The sequence below is a fragment of the Natrix helvetica genome (genome assembly GCF_964273705.1).
Source record: "Natrix helvetica genome assembly, chromosome: 7".
NCBI classification, from domain to species: Eukaryota; Metazoa; Chordata; class Lepidosauria; order Squamata; family Natricidae; genus Natrix; species Natrix helvetica.
Genome location: NC_138558.1, coordinates 26,504,567 through 26,521,679, shown reverse-complemented (window position 1 = coordinate 26,521,679; position 17,113 = coordinate 26,504,567). Strand labels below are relative to the sequence as shown.

At 38.0% G+C, this 17,113-nt stretch overlaps 1 protein-coding gene across 22 annotated transcripts in view; it reads right to left on the bottom strand.

The window, feature by feature from the left end:
- Positions 1-306: 306 nt before the first annotated feature.
- The window catches only part of ANK2 (ankyrin 2), a gene marked incomplete at its 5' end in the record, with an annotated part of 311,705 nt that continues 294,898 nt past the window's right edge, over positions 307-17,113 (bottom strand). For 19 of the 22 annotated variants that reach the window (XM_081960494.1, XM_081960477.1, XM_081960492.1 and 16 more), the window contains 9 exons: positions 470-2,985; positions 4,811-4,993; positions 5,378-5,542; positions 6,532-6,615; positions 7,113-7,205; positions 9,816-10,107; positions 11,542-11,821; positions 13,210-13,350; positions 14,868-14,999. In XM_081960494.1, the coding sequence (XP_081816620.1) occupies positions 2,878-2,985; positions 4,811-4,993; positions 5,378-5,542; positions 6,532-6,615; positions 7,113-7,205; positions 9,816-10,107; positions 11,542-11,821; positions 13,210-13,350; positions 14,868-14,999 (1,478 nt within the window). In that variant the 3' untranslated portion in view covers positions 470-2,877. Of the gene's footprint in view, positions 2,986-4,810; positions 4,994-5,377; positions 5,543-6,531; positions 6,616-7,112; positions 7,206-9,815; positions 10,108-11,541; positions 11,822-13,209; positions 13,351-14,867; positions 15,000-17,113 lie in introns of all 22 variants that reach the window. The other 3 variants (XM_081960475.1, XM_081960481.1, XM_081960476.1) reach the window with 3 other exon arrangements.

Below are 17,113 nucleotides of genomic sequence, written 5' to 3'. Positions count from 1 at the left end.
AATGCCAAGGTGACAAGAGAGTCAAGGAGAGCACACAAAGTCTATGACTTAGTAGATAAAACCATCCAGAATGAAGGATGTGATCTTTGGTCACAAATTAGCTTACAGATATTTAGAAACAAAGAAAATGAAATGGAAAACCTGCTCTATATGCTCAAAGTAGAAACAGCAGTGTTCCCTGATGATTATGTTAAATAATAATAACACCTATGATAAAAGAAAGTTGGATAAAGCTGGACAGTTAATGGATATGTGTGGTGGTCTAAGGGTGAGATTTAGCAGCATCTCATTTGGCCTCTTTCTTCTGCTCATCTTTGCAGAAATGCCTTAATAATTGTTGAAGGTCATGCTGAAGATCATCCTGGGGTAACGCGTCTGGTGTGTCCTCCAGCAGCTCCACGTGAATCCGGTTTCCATACTGGTCCTTAACCACAGTCCTCTTCTGTGTACTAGCTTTACTCATTGTTGTCCTACAAGGAATCAAAGAGGGGAAATGAGTGAATTTGTAGGATTTTTTTTAAAAAAGGAAATGGCATTCTATTTTTCATTTTAAATTCTAAGCATGAGTTTTGAGTTCCTGTAGGTGAAAAGACAGGGACTACATTTGACTTTAAAGAGCTAAGAAAAATGCTAAATATTTATATATAAAGTATCAATATTATATTTTTTTTAAAAAGTAATTACTTTCCTTATGCTACATTTACATAAAGCAAGCCTAAATTTACAATCAGATTTAAACTGGTAGATTTGTTAAAATGTCAGCAACTTGTAACTTCTTGAAAAATTTCTGGTGTGTGACATAACTTTGCACAGGCAGGGAGAAATGATTGCATAAAGGGACTATGGGTGTAGACTGTAGCCTGCTAAGATCAAAAGTTAAGTTGGTGCATAGTTGACATGGCTATGTAGAGTTAGAATGGGATAGTTTAAACTGTCCTTATGTATGGTTCGAATTTGTATGTAAAGATTGTATTCTGCTGGTTCGCACTGGTTTGGGCGAACAGGCAGTGATAGTGGGGCAAGGCTCCGCCCACCCACCCAGACATCATAAAGGAGGCTCTGCATATGCCCACACATGCTGCGTGCGAGCGATGGGAGTGAGTGGGCGCTCCCACTACCGAACCAGTACTGAAGATAAGAGGATACCGTTACTGCATTGTATCAGTCAGAAACTTTCAGTTATAAACATGTCTTAAGTTATTTTCCTTCCTGATACCGATAGTTGTTCTGAGAGACATTATTTGCTTTGTAACATCAGTGCTTATATTCATATGTTCTAATCCAGCAACACTGACCTTTGTATGAAAATCCTGTAACATGGAATCATTAACAAGATAAATGATGGGAGAAACATCCGTATCCCAAACTACAAACCTGCTAGTTTTTGTCATTCCTGCCCATACTTACAATATTTAACTTCAACGAACCTCATTGCTAGGAAGATGGAATACAAGTCAATAAATAAATATGTTTGTCATTTGGTATTATACATTGAGACAAGGGAAGGGAAGTAAGCTCTATTATATACATATTTTTATTACTACTTCTCTTCAAGTAAGGGTTTCCACAGTGATGGGAATACACAAAATTACATCACAGAAATAATTTATTCAGTGGAAAAGACAGTTTATTTCTTTGGGTTATATTCCTTGAGAACCACAATCCACCTTATAGAGGTAGTCTCTGTTGACTTCTTCGTTCTTAGAGAGGAATATGAGGTTCATATTAAGCCTCAAGAAACAAATGAACTAGGTCATTTAACTATTTGACAATCAAAAAAATCTCATACCATTGTTATTTATACATTGTTAAAACCCTGTTATTGTTCCTTCAACCCAGGAATGCTACTTGTTATATTGCTAAAATGGTGCCATCCACATGTCAGGCCTGTAGTTATGTTTCTTTTTAGGATCTTTGGCCTGCCACACTTTTTATTAATTTCCTATGCTGTTTCATTAGTGTAGTAGTTGGGAGGGGGGAATAGAAAGGAGTAGATTTGTGGAATGTATAGTTGTCATTCTTTTATAGAAGCTCAAGGTCATCTTTTGTCTCCGCACCTCGACACCTGACCGGAAGCAGAGGGGTGTAGGTGCCAGCGTGGAAGATGATGATTGGAACATGTGATGGATTTGTGGGTGTGGGGATAAGATCATGAACTTTCAACTGGGTGGAATTCCAGGAAGAACATTAGAGTTGGAATTCCATGGACGTGCTAACTTGCCTGTATGATTAAATTGGAACTTTAAGGATGAGTTTGCCTTGGTCTCTCATAGGGGTGCGAACCTGTAATCTGTAAACTGTGCATCTGAGGGATCTAGGTCGCACACTCATTTCCCACCCACTCCCCAATCTATGGAAAAATTGTCTTCCATGAAACCGGTCTCCGGTACTAAGGAACCACTGCAGTATAGAATGTATTCTGCCTACATAGTTGTGGATATGAACATAGAAATAGTAATAGCATTGAAATTATAATTTATCCCAGGTAATTAGCTTCAGTGACATGGACATTGTCTGGGGGCTTTTGTTTAGCCCCTCCCCTCCAAAACCTGGGTCTTTTGGTATGTGGATCTAAAGCCAAAACATTTCAATTAATTAATTGTCCAGACCTTTTCCTGTCCTCATGACACTTTGTCTTCCCCAAAACATTATTTAAAATATGTCATGCAATTTTTTTTACATTGCTAGCATTCAGAATCAGAATTATAATTCAGTTATTTCCCAAACAACTGGTTTTTCCATCAATTGATTATCCCCTCTTTTACCGAGCATGTTAGTTTCCAAGTAAAGCTTAAGACACCGAGACTGTAAGTTGACATTTATTCAAGTACTATTACAGTTAGTCTGTTAAATCTTTGGTCACTGCACAGGCTAGTGTCATGCCAACTCAAACCTTTTAATAAGCGACCCATCCTCTTTCATGACCTCTTTCTCTACTAATGGGGGGACTTCAATTTTCAATTTGTTACCTATGTAATTCAGGGCCTAAAGTAAAACAGGAAGCATAACTGTAGCATAAAAGACCCAAATACAACTTAGTTATATTAACCTGCTAAAATATCAATGAGACAAATAATAGTTAAACATGTCAGAAAAAAAGTATTGAGTGCATAATTTACAAATTCTGTACTTACTAAGAATTTGGGAATGTGTGACAAAACAGTAGAACCTACTCTTACTGAGAATTCTTATGCTGAACTCGTAAGGAAGACAAATGACCTTTGGTGAAGAACAAGGTCTTTTCTTCTTGAAGGAACCCAGAGAGAGTAGAAAGAACTCCAGTCTTACTAACAGATGGGATTTGGTTCATTAGGAAGAAGGCTTTATTAGGAAGACAATAAAAATGATTCGATCCAGGATTATCCTTGGAATCACATATACATTTCAAACAGGATAGCCATATTTCTTCTTGATGAGCCTCCTTTTTGGATTTATAAATAAAATAATCCCACTTGCAAATTGAATTATATTGTTAAGAGTACATTCATACTGGAGATTTCTTTCCTCAGCTATGTGCTTTCCGCTGTGTTCTTGGATGCTACGTTTAAATGTATCCAATCTAAGAATGGAGGTTCTTACTCAAACTGGACATCTGGTAAAAAGAAGATGTGCTGAAATCACTCCCATCTGAATAGAAATTATCTATATTCTATTTATTCAACCAATATCGAGTCATATTTTTAATCAAGTAGGATATGGTGAGTTTACAATCCTGCTCAAAATGCATCTGGAAAAAAGTTCAAAGAGCCTTTACTCGTCGATGATAAGCTTCTGCTTGTACAATTAGTTCCAATCTGAGGGAACTTCAATTTTCCTTACGTCTGGAAAAATATGTCAGTTGTGAAAGGTTCCAACTAAAGTCACTGTATAATAATGAATTTCTCTATACAAATTGGCTCCAGTTGGCCTTGCCAAGAGTGGGTTGACATGACCTGTCTTTCTGAAGCACTTTTATCATTTGTTTTAATTTCTTCTTCTAGCAGATTCAGTAGGTAGAAAATGGTCTTGTTAATGTGCCTCTTCCTGCATCACTTCCTTTTAATGAGGTACTGGAAGTAAACTACTGAACTCAGGCGCCTGTGCATGCATAAATATGTGCAACTTCAATATAGAAGTTCCTTCAAGGTGCTGAATATCCTGAAGGAGATCACCAGGCGGGACGTTGAATGTGATTGTTTGGCTTTGCTGTCTAGAATTCGGATGGGGCACTCCTTTTCAAAGCAGCTTCAAATGAATGTGTCAACTCATAAAGTTGCCATGGTGAAGAAAGGGGGGAAGTGCATTCCACGCATACCTTCAGCTAGAGTTGGATTTCAGAATACTACAACAGGCTTGTGAGGCGTGCACTTCATTGGTGAATGTGATTTATGACACAGACTGAGGGGAGGGAGGAAACAGGGGTAAAATTCAGCCATAATTAAAATGAGGTCAGATCTGACTGCAATGGGGTATTCCCGAAATGGTGTTCCTAATAAATGACTGGATTTCTTTTGAAACTTGGTTCCAGGTTCATGAATTAATTAGGGCATCTTTCGGAAACCTTTTACAGCTTTGTATAAGACCTAAAATTAAGACTCAGAGTAATCTCTCACTGGGTTCCATTAGATGATACTCTCAGATCTTTTCCAGAAGAAAAAATTGTTCTTTGTGAACTGTCGAGTTTCTCTAAACATACTGAAAAAAAAACAAGAATACATTTCTATAATGATGCTTCATTACAGTTAGCTATTTCTAATTTTTCTACATGTGTTTTTGCCCTTAGTACTATTGCTGTTCTAATAGTGTTGCCAAAACCAGACAATTATCTCACCTCTTCGAAGTCATCTTTGGCTGATGGAAGATTCACTGCTAAACTAGAATCTCCATGATGTTTTTCCATTCTCTCCCCTTGCACTAAAGTAGTTTTTATAACTTTGCTGACCTTGCGGCCTTCTACTGGTTCAGCCTGGAATTCTGAGGCACTTGGTAATACACTTGGCTCAGAAAAGGTCAGCTGTGAAAGAGAAATCATGAATAATTGCATTTGTCAATAATTGCTTAGTCCAGAAATCATGGCTATTGGCTGATTAGATAATGCCCAAAACATTCTTTTGCTACTTTGCTGTGAAACATTTGCACTAATGTTACTGATTCATTCATTTCTTGGAAAACGATGTAGTTGGTGGCTAGACTTGTTAAAGAATTGTTCTACAATTCTTCATTGAATCAGCCATCTTCCAAGGGAGTTTAAACAAGACATGTGGAGTGAACCTTATGAAACAACGTTTACAATTAAACATAAGAAACAATTTATAATGGGTAATTTCAGTGCCAATTTTGAAAATTCACTTCAAATAAATAAACTATAAATAAACTATGGCAGGAAAAAAAATCTAACCTCTGATTGTTCACTTTCACTTTTCAATACCACCCGCTTTATGACTTTGGAGTAACTGTCTCCTTCTTCCACCTTAACAGGATCTTGGGGTTCTCCCTGCATCACAACTTCTTCTTTTTCTGTTCCATCTGGTAGAACGAATCGCCTGATGATTTTCCTAGTGACCTAGCAGGATGACATGTTCATCAAGAGTTATGTTAGCATGTAGTTGAATTTTAAACCATGGCAGTCATATTTGTCCTTTCAAATACCTAGAGCATTCTCTCTCATGTGCCTTAGCCTGCTATTTCGTTAGCAGGTAACTTGAGGCACAATTTCAGCTAAAACATCTTCAAAATACTATTTCAAAGCAATTTTAATATAATCATCACATGATGTGTATTATTAAATACATTACAATTTGAACATGTTCCCACTCTGAACAAAGTTTGCAAATAAAATGCAGAAACTATTTTATCAAAATGAAGACAAAAACCTCATACAAATTTTACAAAATATATAGTTTCAACTATTCTGCTCCCAGTTCTCTCCTAAAACGAATAAGGACTTTCTATTTTTCTGCAACCGTTATATGGGATAAAATGTTTTCCTTTATCCCATGTGGTGTGAAATGCATAGAGCCTAAATCCTCAATTTCCATAAGAGATTTCCTTGTTACATATACAGGTAGTCTTCAACGTGAGACCAGAATTGAGCCCAAAATTTCTGTTGCTAAGTGAGACATTTGTTAAGTGAGTTTTGCCCCATTTTACGACCTTTCTTGCCACAGATGTTAAGTGAATCACTGCAGTTGTTAAGTTAGTAACACAGTTGTTAAGTGAATCTGATTTCTCTGTTTATTTTGTTTGTTAGAAGGTCGCAAAAGGTAATCACACGGCCCCGGGACACTGCAACCATCATAAGTACATGCCAGTTGGCAAGCTTTTGAATTTCGATCATGTGACCAATGGTCATGTGATAAAGGGTCATAAGTTACTTTTTTCAATAATGGAACTTCAAAATGTCACCAAATGAACTGTAGTAAGTTGAGGACCACCTGTATTAAAGTATCCTAAAGCCCTTCAATTTAACTCTGGAAATCTTGAAGTGGGTCAAATATAATTGATATACTAAAATGCTCTTTATATTCTCCTAATAAACCATCAGCTGAATACCTTCTTCACCACAATATGGCCATGTTCATCCACATACTGTTCCTCCGTTACAGCTTCTGGGGGTATATCAGGCACATCATCAGCCTATTGAACAAAAAACAGAGTTCAGAAAAAAATAACTGGCTATTTTAAATAAACTGCATCACAGAAGTTAGTTGGCTCCAACAACAACATAAATTAGGCAAGAAGCACTGAAGCCAATTGCTCCAATGCTATTGAACGTTTTGCAAATAGATCCTTTTTAAAAAAGCATGCAAGCTTGGAACAAAAACATATTTGGCTAGTAAGTGGTGGTGCTGAAGCAGCAAATCAGACTGTCCTCTTAGAGAGATAGTCTCTTTCAAAATGCAAATTAAATATCTACCATTTGGATTTACATTCCTTGAGTTTCCAAATGAAATTGGAAAAAATAATTATGTTAATCAGTTGACATGCATTACCCAGGAACATGCCAAATTCATCAGTGCATTGTCAGCCAAGGGGGTGTTTCAGGAACAGGATTTTAGGAAAAGGGTGGGTTTTAAAGGTATAACCAGGGCATAGTTGCCACTGGTACGTGCAATAGTTCAACACTCCTGTACCTGAATAATTACCCGGCGGCGAACGACCCTGGTAGTTACCATCTCTTCCTCATCTGAGCTGACCTCCAGCTCACCTAATTCCTCTGCTAGCTCCTAGTGGAAGCATGGAAGCATTGCTCTCATCATACTGGTACTGTACATGTGAATGAATAATTGGGCCCCTTTCTAATAACACAAGGAACACCATACAAATGCTTGCTGGAATGAGATACACTGCAAAATATGCTGTAGTACTTTCTTTCTATTTGGGGGCTGAATTTCAAAACCTTCTTTGAAGATCTGATGTTACAATCTGAGGAAACCTGCCTTCAACTTTCTTTTAATACCATGTACTACGTAAAAGCAGCGCGCCAGTTGAATAATGCAAATATAGTTATAACTTCATCTTCTATAAACCCAATTAAAAAAAACTAGAGAGATATGAGTTTCCAACAACTTTCTACTTATGAAATAGATCAGTGGTTCTCAACCTTTTCTTCATCATGGACCCTCTTTAAATAGCTTTGGTGGCCATGGACCATCGTGACTTAACTCAAGATTTAAATTGTAAATTGTTTCTTCAAGCCCTCGGCGACCCCATTTAACAATATCGCAACCTTCCAGGGGCTGTGGACCATCGGTTGAGAACCACTGTGGACTAGATTATATTGCAAGTTTGAGTTAATGAATAATGACTATATTTGCTCCTGTCTTTTAGCTAGTAAAATAAAAGATATAATTACTTTACACTTAGAAAACACAGTTAATTTTGATTTAAATAGTTCTGGGATATTTTTAAAATCCTTTTCACTTTTGAAACAGCAGTTTCTTCAGGTAAAGATACCGGCAATAAAATTTGCTCACTACGTATTTACTGTTGTGATTCTTCTGCAATGGGACTTGGGACACGTTTCTTAAAGGCTCATAATAATGATCGAGTTGCCACGGTAGCAACTTTCAAAGTGCCAGGGAACTAAAGGTGGGATGCAGTTAGGTTACTGCTACACTGTCAATCCAAATATCGTAACTTTTTCAATGGGAAAAATGAATTCTTTTCTACAGTTGAACAAAATCCTTGAAAGAAGTGGTTTGGTGAAAGACCTCTTTTTATACTGTTAAAATAGCCATTCTTTGTTTGGGCTTATTTGGTACCATCAAAAGGTGTTCCTGGGTATATCCATGTACAGGTAGTTCTCAACTTACGACCACAATTGAGCCCAAATTTTCTGCTGCTCAGGGAGACATTTGTTAAGTGAGTTTTATCCGCGTTTTATGACCTTTCTTTTCACAATGATTAAATGAAATCACTGCAGTTGTTTAGTGAATCGCGCTTCCCCACTGACTTTGCTTGTCAGAAGGTTGCAAAAGGTGATCACATGACTCTGGGACATTACAACCATCGTAAATATGACACCCTTGCCAAGCAGGTGAATTTGATCATGGGGATGCTGCAATGTTCATAAGTGTGAAAAACAGGGATAAGTTTCTTTTTTCAGTGCCGTTGTAACTTTGAATCAGTGGTGGGTTTCAATTTTTTTAGAACCTCTTCTGTAGGTGTGGCCTGCTTTGTGGGAGTGGCTTGCCGGCTGTGTGATCGGGTGGGCATGGCCAACTTGTAAAATGTGGTGAAACTCACTTAACAATGCTCTTGCTTAGCAACCAAAATGTTGGCTCAGAAACTCTGGCATTGAAGTGTGCAAGTCTTAAAGCTGTCAAGTTATAAGACCCTTGCACCCCTAACCTTTTCAAACTTGTGTTCAAACTTGACAGCTTTAAGACTTGTGGACTTCAACTCCCAGAATTCCTCCTCTCGCTCTTCATCTTGATGATGTGCGGAAGGGTGGGGGGAGGGAGCTGGAACCGGTTCTAAACAGCACTGTAGATTTGTGGAACCTCTTCTATGGAAGAGGTTAGAACTGGCAGGAACCCACCCCTGCTTTGAATGGTCACTAAACAAACTGTGGTAAGTCAAGGACTACCTGTATTTCTACTTGTTTCTTTCATTGTTTTCCAGTGAGTGAAATTGTTGTACCTGGTCAAGAGTAGCTCGTGAAGCATCCATACAAACCTCCTTTTCCATTTAAAGACAGATGTTCTATGCATGCTTCTAAATATTCCCAAACAGTTCTTTGGAAAGAAAAATGTGAGGCTCTATTTTGATTTAACTGATCTTTTTGATGAAAAGTTTTGACAATTTTCAACTGCCGTGGGACAAAAGTACATTTTCATTCACAATCTAATTCCTAACACATTCTTTGTAGGAATTAAAGTGTGAAAAGTGTGTAATTCTAACAAACTCTTATTTTGCTGCAAATATATATGTTTGGAAAAGCTTTTAAAACATTTCTTGCTTTTTTTTCTTTCCATACAAAAATCATACAGTACAAAAAATATTGTACCTTAATCTTGCTAAAAAAAAAATCTTTCAAAAATTCTTATGTCCATTTCATATTTTTCAGTTCAGGCTTATTCTGATCTTAATTCAAATGATAGCATCTTTTCAGTTATATTTCTCTCTATTCACTTCTGTGTTAATGCTTTACATTTTTTCAGTGCATTGTCTTTCAATTTTCCTTTCCTAGGACTGTATTTTAGTCTACAGCGTGTGAACATCTCTTATTTCTTATTATCTGGGTGTTTTGTTCCAAGTATTAAATAAGATTACATTAAAGTTTTTCTTCTTCATTAATTCTCCAAAGGGAACTACTTAGCGTTACAACTTACTTTTTCTAACAATTCTTCTTCCTGTCTCTCTAATTCTTCAGGCGGTTCATCAGTGGATTCAACAATCACCAGGCTGTTTTTCCTTGGATGCCTATCTTCTTGCTGAAAGTGATGGTCCTCAGGTTCTTCCACAATGGGAGAATCAGTTCGATCACTACATGTTGGAGTATGCAATGGTGGCTTTTCAAGATCTTCGCATCCTGGGGTGGAATCCCCAGATTTGTCACTAGCAATGCTGGCTGTTTTCACCCTTTGGGGCACTTGTGTCAAATCTGCTCCAGAAGCTGTGATACTGTTAATAAAGATTGGAGGAAACAAATGATTAGTTCTTCTAGTCTGTCTCTGAGGAATAAGATGTATTCTAAAGCCACTGGGCTTGGTTTTGAAAAGTGGCACGTAACATTCTGAAATGAATAAATCAGGACACAGTTGACTGAGAATACACGTGAGAATTCAATACCTATTGTCATGAACTACTAATCTAATATGGTTCAAGTTCTCATATTTCTTTCGAAATATATTAGAATTTGTAGTCAGGTAAACTGGGTTTCAATCAGACAAAAACAAGCAGCTGGCAATATTTTGTATAGACATTTGTGTTAAACCGAAACAGTCTAGCTCTCCAGTACTCCATTATGATATATTTTTATTTCGAGTACTGGAACTTTCCTCCCCCTTTAAAAAAAATATTTGGCCTTCCTGATTTCTTCTCAGCAATTTCACTGCTCTCATTCATTTCATTTGCTCCATTGCCACCACAGGCTAACAGAAGAAAGAATGGAATAGAATTAATGGTTTTCTTTCCAGTCTGTCATGTGTGTCATAGTAATTGTGTCTTTGTGACTATTTAATTCAGACTAATATTACAGTGGTTCTCAACCTGTAGCCTGTGGAACCCTGAGGGACCTCAATGTCATCACAGAGGGCCCGTGAAGGCTCAAATAAATGTTATGATTTAAATCTTGAGTTATGTCTTGGAGGTAAATGGCTATGCTCAGTGGCCACAAAGAAGAAAAGGTTGAGAACCTGTTTATTTCCAGGAATAGGAATAGGCAAGCTCAAGGACTACCCACTTTGGCCTCTTACTGATTGACACTCCTCTCATGGAAGCAATGTCTGCTCCCCAATGAAAATTTCACCCAGTACTTCAGAGAACCTTGGCTCATCTCACCATGAATGGAGCTTCATTCAAAATAAAAAAAGAAAAGAACCATTATCTAACCCAGTCAATATTTTGCCATACTAAAAACACGCTCCCATATATGACAAATAGAAATGATAATAACATCTTAACACCAAGGAACCTGAGGGTAGAACAAGAAGCAATGGGTGGAAACTAATCAAGGAGAGAAGCAACTTAGAACTGAGGAGAAATTTCCTGACAGTTAGAACAATTAATCAGTGGAACAGCTTGCCTCCAGAAGCTGTGAATGCCCCAACACTGGAAGTCTTTAAGATGTTGGATAGCCATTTGTATCTTATTGTAGCCAATTTGATGATCTATTTCTATTTAAATTAATAAGTCCAAGAATATTTTAAAATGGTATATATTGGCCATATATTTGTTTTACTCTAAACTTTTAGAAATTATTTATCTCATTGATTTTTTTCTTGAAGTATTTCTAGTCTTGCAAAATATGTATTTGTTCACTGCTTATGAAACATGATCTCTATGTAATAAATACTTCCTATTGCTACATACACCGCCGTACAGTAGAATTCTTACACATACTCCTGTGTAGTAGGTGAATCTTCTGTCAGCTCATGAGGCTTCCCTGAGAATTCAGCTTTCACATGATCTTTCTGTATTTGGTGTAGTAGTTCTACCACAGATACTTCTGCGTCAGCCTTCGATGTGCCTTCATGCAAGGGTGAGCAACTGAGAGAAAGGTCTTCTTCTGAAACAAGGGGAGGATGATCTGATGGCTCACTGTCTTTAGAAAAGGAATATTCTTCCTCTTTTTTATCTTTTGTGCTGCATAGATCTTCATGAAGTGCAGAGAACCCTGAAGCCAAAGTAAAACAACAGTCATTTAATCTCAATAAATAAAGTAATTGTTATCTACCCTGTTTCCCTGAAAATAGGACCTCCCCGGATAATAAGGCCAATCTGGCTTTTGAGTGCATGCACTAAAATAAGCCCTCCCCCCAAAATAAGGCCTCCTCGAAAATATTATGCCACAGCAGCAGCCATGAGGTGACCTTGCTTGCCGCCTCCTGCACCTCAAAAATAATAAGACCTCCCCAAAATTAAGGCCAAGCGCTTATTTCGGGGGTAACGAAAATAAGACCCTGTAGATGCAGATTTCAAAACATAAATTAAAAGTTTGCTATATCTAACCATAGATAAATAACCCTGTCATGTGTTCAAATATAAGAACTTGCTATTGATTTCTATGAATCCTATCTACTAAAACTCCATATAGCCAGAATTTCAATAAAGGAAAGTATTTGTAGCTCAAGGTTGAAGTGAAGGGCCCTTAGTGTTCACTAAGCTTGATTGTTTTCTTGCAGACATTTTATTACCCAAGCTAGATAACATCCTCAGTGCTAGTAAAGAGTGGGGTTAGCTCTCAATGCTCTCAAAAAGCCCTGTCAGTAATGGTGGGAGTGATCTTGGTGTTCCTTGGTTGGGTTGTTTATTGTTTGATAGTTGCTTGATTGGGGTATTGTTAACTTAATTGTTAGTCTGATGTTAATCTTGGAGTTAATCTGTGCTCATCTGGGTGTTGATTGCTGGTATGGGGGGTATTTTGATCTTTTTGTTCCATTTTATTGTCTCTTTCGCAAAATATATACACACCAGGGGTGGATTTGGCCTGCACTACTGCCAGTTCACTTGTGTGCACACTTTGCTTTTGTGTCGGCTGTTAAGGTTGCTGCAGTGAGTTTGTCCTTGTCTAAATAAAGTTCTTACACAGCTTCTCTTGTGGGAGGTTGGATTATTGCTTTGGTAGTGAAGAAACTTATTGGCATGGGTGGTTTTTCAGTACACTTGTGTTTCTAGTTTGCCATTGTGGTCTCTGCTGATCAGGATGACCAGGAAGGGTAGTGAGTTGTTGTCTTCTTGTCTGGTAAACTGGATTCCTTTGAAGATATTGATGGTTTTATGGGTGCTCTCTAATTGATTTTTTTATTATGGTGAAGTGTTATCTACATGAATTTCAATATGCACACTATATCTCTCAATATTCAGTGATATAGTATAAGATGATTCACTTCTGATCATTACTACTACAATGTTGAAAAGCACTATGTTTATTCCTATATAAACTGATGGGAATGCTCTCCTTGGTATAGAACCACTAGTAGTTAACCCAGTGATAGCTGGTGTTGTTATTTGCTAACAACCAGTTACTGAATAGTAATCATGCATGTGTAAGTATATTCTCACCTTCACTGTGATCCAGTACCATTGTTTGTTCAATTTCTGCATAGGTGCAACCATGATCTCTGGATTTTTTCATACTACTTTCCATTAGGTGGACAATATCCATTCGATTAATTTTTTTAACACACTCTGTAAGACCTGAATCTGTGTTATGGAAGAGACAGCATTTATTTTTAACAATTTGCACATATGAAGAATGCCATCTACTCAGTTTCTGGATAACTGCTGTCAGCCAATAGGAAGGTAGAGAATAAGCCTGTGTCTCTAATCATTTGAAAAGAGTGGTTATTTATTTTTATTTATTTTTGATCCTTCTCGTTGTCCTGATAATCACACTTATATATGATTGATTATATTCCTGGGAGGGACACGAATTGCCTCCTGAAATAGCTTGAACGGCAATCTTCCAAGTAACAAGTACCCACTAAATGCTGTATATTCAGATATATGAAAAGGGTGACTATGTGATAGCTTTGTACACATTATCCACATTTCTGAGAAAATCATCCCCAAATGTTGCTCTATTAATGGAATGTCTCTTCATTCCAATAGTAAGTACTTAACTAGGAGTATCTAGCAATATGTAGATAGTAATTGCTTAGTGACTGCCTTGTTTAGCTATTGTTTGCAGTTATGATGGTGATAAAAAAGTTGACTTTATGACCTGTCTTAACATTTACGATCTTTTCAGATCTGTAAAGGAAAACTAAAATGATATAATAAGCATAGTCACAATTTCACTTAGCAACCTCTTCAGTTAATGATATGGTAGAATTGCCAGGCCCAATTGTGGTCACTAAATGAAGATTACTTGTACATAATACGGTCATAGAAAGATAGTAATTATCTTGGCTGCTTAAATGAAATTATTTCTTGGGGATGAAGTAGCTAATAACAGGAATGGTACTGTTTATGTTTTATTTTTAAGCTGCCCCGCATCACAAATGTGAGATTGGCAGCTGTAGTGTATAAATTAGTTAAATACACTATAAATTAAAAAGGAAGGAAAAAGATAACTTTATGAAAAGAGTTCTTACACATTACGTAACTCTCAGAAAAATATATTGGAGGAGTACTAATAATGTTTGGCAATCATATTAGGAAGGAAAGACATGTCTATTCACAGAGCTGTCTTATTCTTTTGAATATATACAAATACAGGATATCCTGGAGAATACACAGAATTTACCTGGAAATTACTGTATGCAGGTACAGTTGCTCTGAAAATGACAATTGCATAGGAAAGTAAATTTATCCTTCTCTACTTGAATCATTTTTTTAGTTTAAAACCATACTACCTTCAAGTTATTGTATGTCCTCCAAGAAAAGCATATAAACAGAATATGAGCATGTTAATTTATATCATTGTCATATAAACAGTTCTACATCATTGAGAACATGGAAAAAAGAAACATTAGAAATCCTTTTCATCAGTGCTGTAGTCTCAGTAGACAGTATAGCTACATTTAGAGGTAGATTAGATAATAGATAATTATCATCTATAGAAGTCCATACGAAATATGAGTGTCCTTGTGTGTACTGTATGTAGGATCTTTACATTGTTTTATTTTTGTATGACACATGCAGTCTCTTATGTATATTGCACTTGGCTGTCAGAATGGAAGAGGAGTGAGGGATGGTAACTGCTAAAATAAATATACCAGTAGCATGCTTTCCATCTCTTTCCAGCCAATATTTCAGTAATGCATGACTCTGATCCTGAAGAGAATTGGGATTCTCAATCCGAATTTGATGAATTTGTTCTTCAGTGAAATCCAGTTCTCTTGCTAACTCTGTAAGCACAAAGTATTCAAATAATTTTGCAATTCTAGTTGCAATTCTTTATAAATATCACTTATTGCTACTATTAGATTACAATTCTATACTCACCTCAGAATAAACCCAGTAAACACACACACATGTGTGCGTGCACACACACAAACGTATCTATCTATCTATCTATCTATCTATCTATCTATCTATCTATCTATCTATCTATCATCTATCTATCTATCTATCTATCTATCTATCTATCTATCTATCTATCCATCCATCCACCCACCCACCCACCCACCCACCCACCCACCCACCCACCCACCCACTACCTATATACCTGTTATGTATTCGCATATACATAGATAGTTCTGACAATATTTAACAGCTTTGCCAAAATTGTAGACAATATTTTTCTTTACTGTATATATAGAACATTGTTAAGGTTATACTTGAACTATAACTTATACTGTTGCAATCCAGTTACAATCATTACACTGCATTTGTTCACTATTACCACAATGTTTATTTAATTGAAGAATTCTCTTTTGTGGAGTGGTATTTTTGTGACAAAACAGAAAATGCTGTTTTCCCCTCATATTTGTTTATAAAAATTTTTAAACTATCCATGTTCCTCACAGAAAGACTGTAGGGAGCATATTAGCTTGGTCTCATAAGCAACATTTTTTGGAAATTACTAAACACTGAACTTTTCCAAAAAGTTTTTAGGAAATGATAAATTTTGATCTTTAGATTTCTACTTATTTATTTAAAAATACTAATGTTCTCAGGTGTTTTTAAATGAACACATGGTGCTTTTTCTTTACCTTGGGCATTTTATAGTATTTTGTCTTTTTGTGAACCACTGTGAGTCAGCAAAGATTCTTTATAACAGGGCAATAACAGTGCGTATTTATTTTAGTACAGATTTATTTTAGAACCCAATGTTATAACTTCATGTGTGCATATCATATTTATATAACAAGAAAACATACAAGATATACCAATTAAATCTATACCAAGCTAATACCGTGTTTCCCCAAAAATAAGGCAGGGTCTTATTTTCTTTTTACCCACAAAATATGGCTTGGGCCTTAATATCAGGAGTTTATTGTTTTGGGGTTGCCGGGCGGCTGCTCTCTTCTGAGCGGGCTCCCAAAGAGCCAGGCACAGCCTCATGGGCGAATAGCTGTGTTGCGTTGTTGCAGCAGCACAACACAACAGCCATGAAGTGACCATGCTCATGAGCAGTCACTCGGCAAACCCCCCTTCCAGCCAGGCACTGCACCATTCATTGACCTAGGGGTATCCCAAGCCGTGTGAGCGCCTGTTCGCCACTGCCCGGCTCCCTCAGCTTGGCGCCTTCAAAATGCCAGTGAAAGGCGCTCTGCTGGAGAGTTGGGTTGTGCGAGTGACTGTTCCGCTCCCACTTGTGTGCCTCCCAGCCTCATGATGCCCTGGCCCGAGCTCTCCCTGCAGAGCCACAGCACCTCCGCTGCCGCTGCAACACCAACATGGCTATTTTGGCAGCTTCCAAACTGAGTCTTCTGGCAGTGGCCACTCTGAGCGTATGCTCTATGGTTGTGGGCCAGCTGCCAGCAGCGTGTACAACCATAGAGCGTATGCCCAGAACGGCCACTGCCAGAAGACTTGGTTTGGAAGCCGCCGGAAAAGCCATGCTGGGATGGCGGTGGTGGCAGTGGAAGTGCTTTGGCTCTGCAGGGAGAGCTGGGCCAGGGCATTGTGAGGCTGGGAGGCCCGGGAGCGGAACAGCCATTCGTGCAACCCCCCCCCTCTCCAGCTGTACAGAGCGCCTTTCACTGGCATTTTGAAGGCGCCAAGCCGCGGGAGCCGGACGGCAGCGAACAGGTGCTCATGCGGCTTGGCAATACCCCTAGGTCAGTGAATGGCGCTGTGCCCAGATGGAAAGGGGGTTTGCCAGGTGGCTGCTCATGAGCGTGGTCACTTCATGGCTGTTGTGTTGTGCTGCTGTGACAGTGCAACACAGCCATTCGCCCATGAGGCTGTGCCCAGCTCTTTGGGAGCCCGCTCGCAAGGGAGCAGCTGCCCGGCAACCCCCCTCTTCAGCTGGGCACAGCGCTGGTCACCAACTTAGCGGTATCCCAAAGGCACC